At 44.3% G+C, this 1302-nt stretch overlaps 1 protein-coding gene across 1 annotated transcript; it reads left to right on the top strand.

Annotated features, from left to right (window-relative positions):
- Window positions 1-5: 5 nt before the first annotated feature.
- LOC114923879 (zinc finger protein 572-like) lies at window positions 6-678 on the top strand (the record flags this gene model as incomplete). Its single annotated transcript, XM_029287201.1, has 2 exons — window positions 6-284; window positions 511-678. Coding segments are annotated over 2 exons (447 nt in total), but the record flags the coding sequence as incomplete, so codon positions are not given.
- Between the last annotated feature and the right edge of the window lie 624 nt (window positions 679-1302).

A 1302-nucleotide genomic window follows, 5' to 3' on the forward strand; every position in this document is an offset into this window, starting at 1 on the left:
AACACCAGAGGAGTCACACAGGAGAGAAACCCTTTGAATGTCCTTATTGTGGAAAAAGTTTCAGTTGCTATTCCAACCTGGTGACACACCAGAGGACTCACACAGGAGAGAAACCCTTTGAATGTCCTTATTGTGGAAAAAGATTCAGTGAGAATTCCCACCTGGTGACACACCAGAGGACTCATACACGAGAGAAACCGTTTGAATGTCCTGATTGTGGGAAAAGTTTCAGTTGCTATTCCAACCTGGTGAGACATCAGAGTACTCACACAGGAGAGAAACCCTTTGAATGTCCTGATTGTGGGAAAAGTTTCAGTCAGAAATCCAGCCTAGTGAGACACCAGAAGACTCACACAGGAGAGAAACCCTTTGAATGTTCTGACTGGGAAAAGTTTCAGTGAGAATTACAGCCTTGTGACACACCAGAGGATTCACACAGGAGAGAAACCCTTTAAATGTCCTATCTGTGGGAAAAGTTTCAGTGAGAATTCCCACCTCGTGACACACCAGAGGACTCACATAGGAGAGAAACTGTTTGAATGTCCTGATTGTGGGAAAGGTTTCAGTGAGAATTCCAGCCTGTTGAGATACCAGAGGACTCACACAGGGCAGAAATTTTTCAAATGTCCAGTCTGTGGACATTACTTCACTCATAAATCACCCCTTATTGCACACTAGGAAATCCACATGAGGCAAAAGTTGAAGAATTTAGAAAAGGCTTGAAATTCATTTGTGATCTCCCATTGAAACTGCAGTTGAGGAATTGACTATTTGAATTGTGGTCTGAATCTTTTGGTCTCATAAGGCAAGAACGATTTTGCACTACCATAGCAATCACCCAGTGGCTCACAAAATCAGCTGTGTTAGGACCCTTTTCAAAAGGGTTGACTCATTGCAATTCAGCCAAAGCTAGGATGCAGGAAAGAAGATATCTTTTCCGCATCTGTAGACAGAATGGGTACCCTGCCAGGTTTATTAAGCGCTATGCCATTTACTCTAGACCTTCTAACAACGAACAGGTGAGACAACTCCCTTCTCAAACGACACGTGTTACCCTTCCCTATGTCAGCGATGTCTCTGAGGCCACTGCTAGGCTTTTGACCCCTTATGGAATCATGGTAGCGCATAAGCCCAGCCGGACTCTTCGTTCTTGCCTTATGAGACCAAAAGATCCCCTCCCTACTGCTGAGAAGTCTGGGGTGATTTATAAAATCAGCTGTGAAGGCTGCCCCAGCAATTATGTAGGTGAAACATCTAAAAGAGTCAGAACAAGAGTCCAGGAACATAGACTGGCCGTCAGAA

The sequence above is a fragment of the Protobothrops mucrosquamatus genome, unplaced genomic scaffold, assembly GCF_001527695.2.
Source record: "Protobothrops mucrosquamatus isolate PMUCROS unplaced genomic scaffold, P.Mucros_1.0 scaffold39188, whole genome shotgun sequence".
Taxonomy (NCBI): domain Eukaryota; kingdom Metazoa; phylum Chordata; class Lepidosauria; order Squamata; family Viperidae; genus Protobothrops; species Protobothrops mucrosquamatus.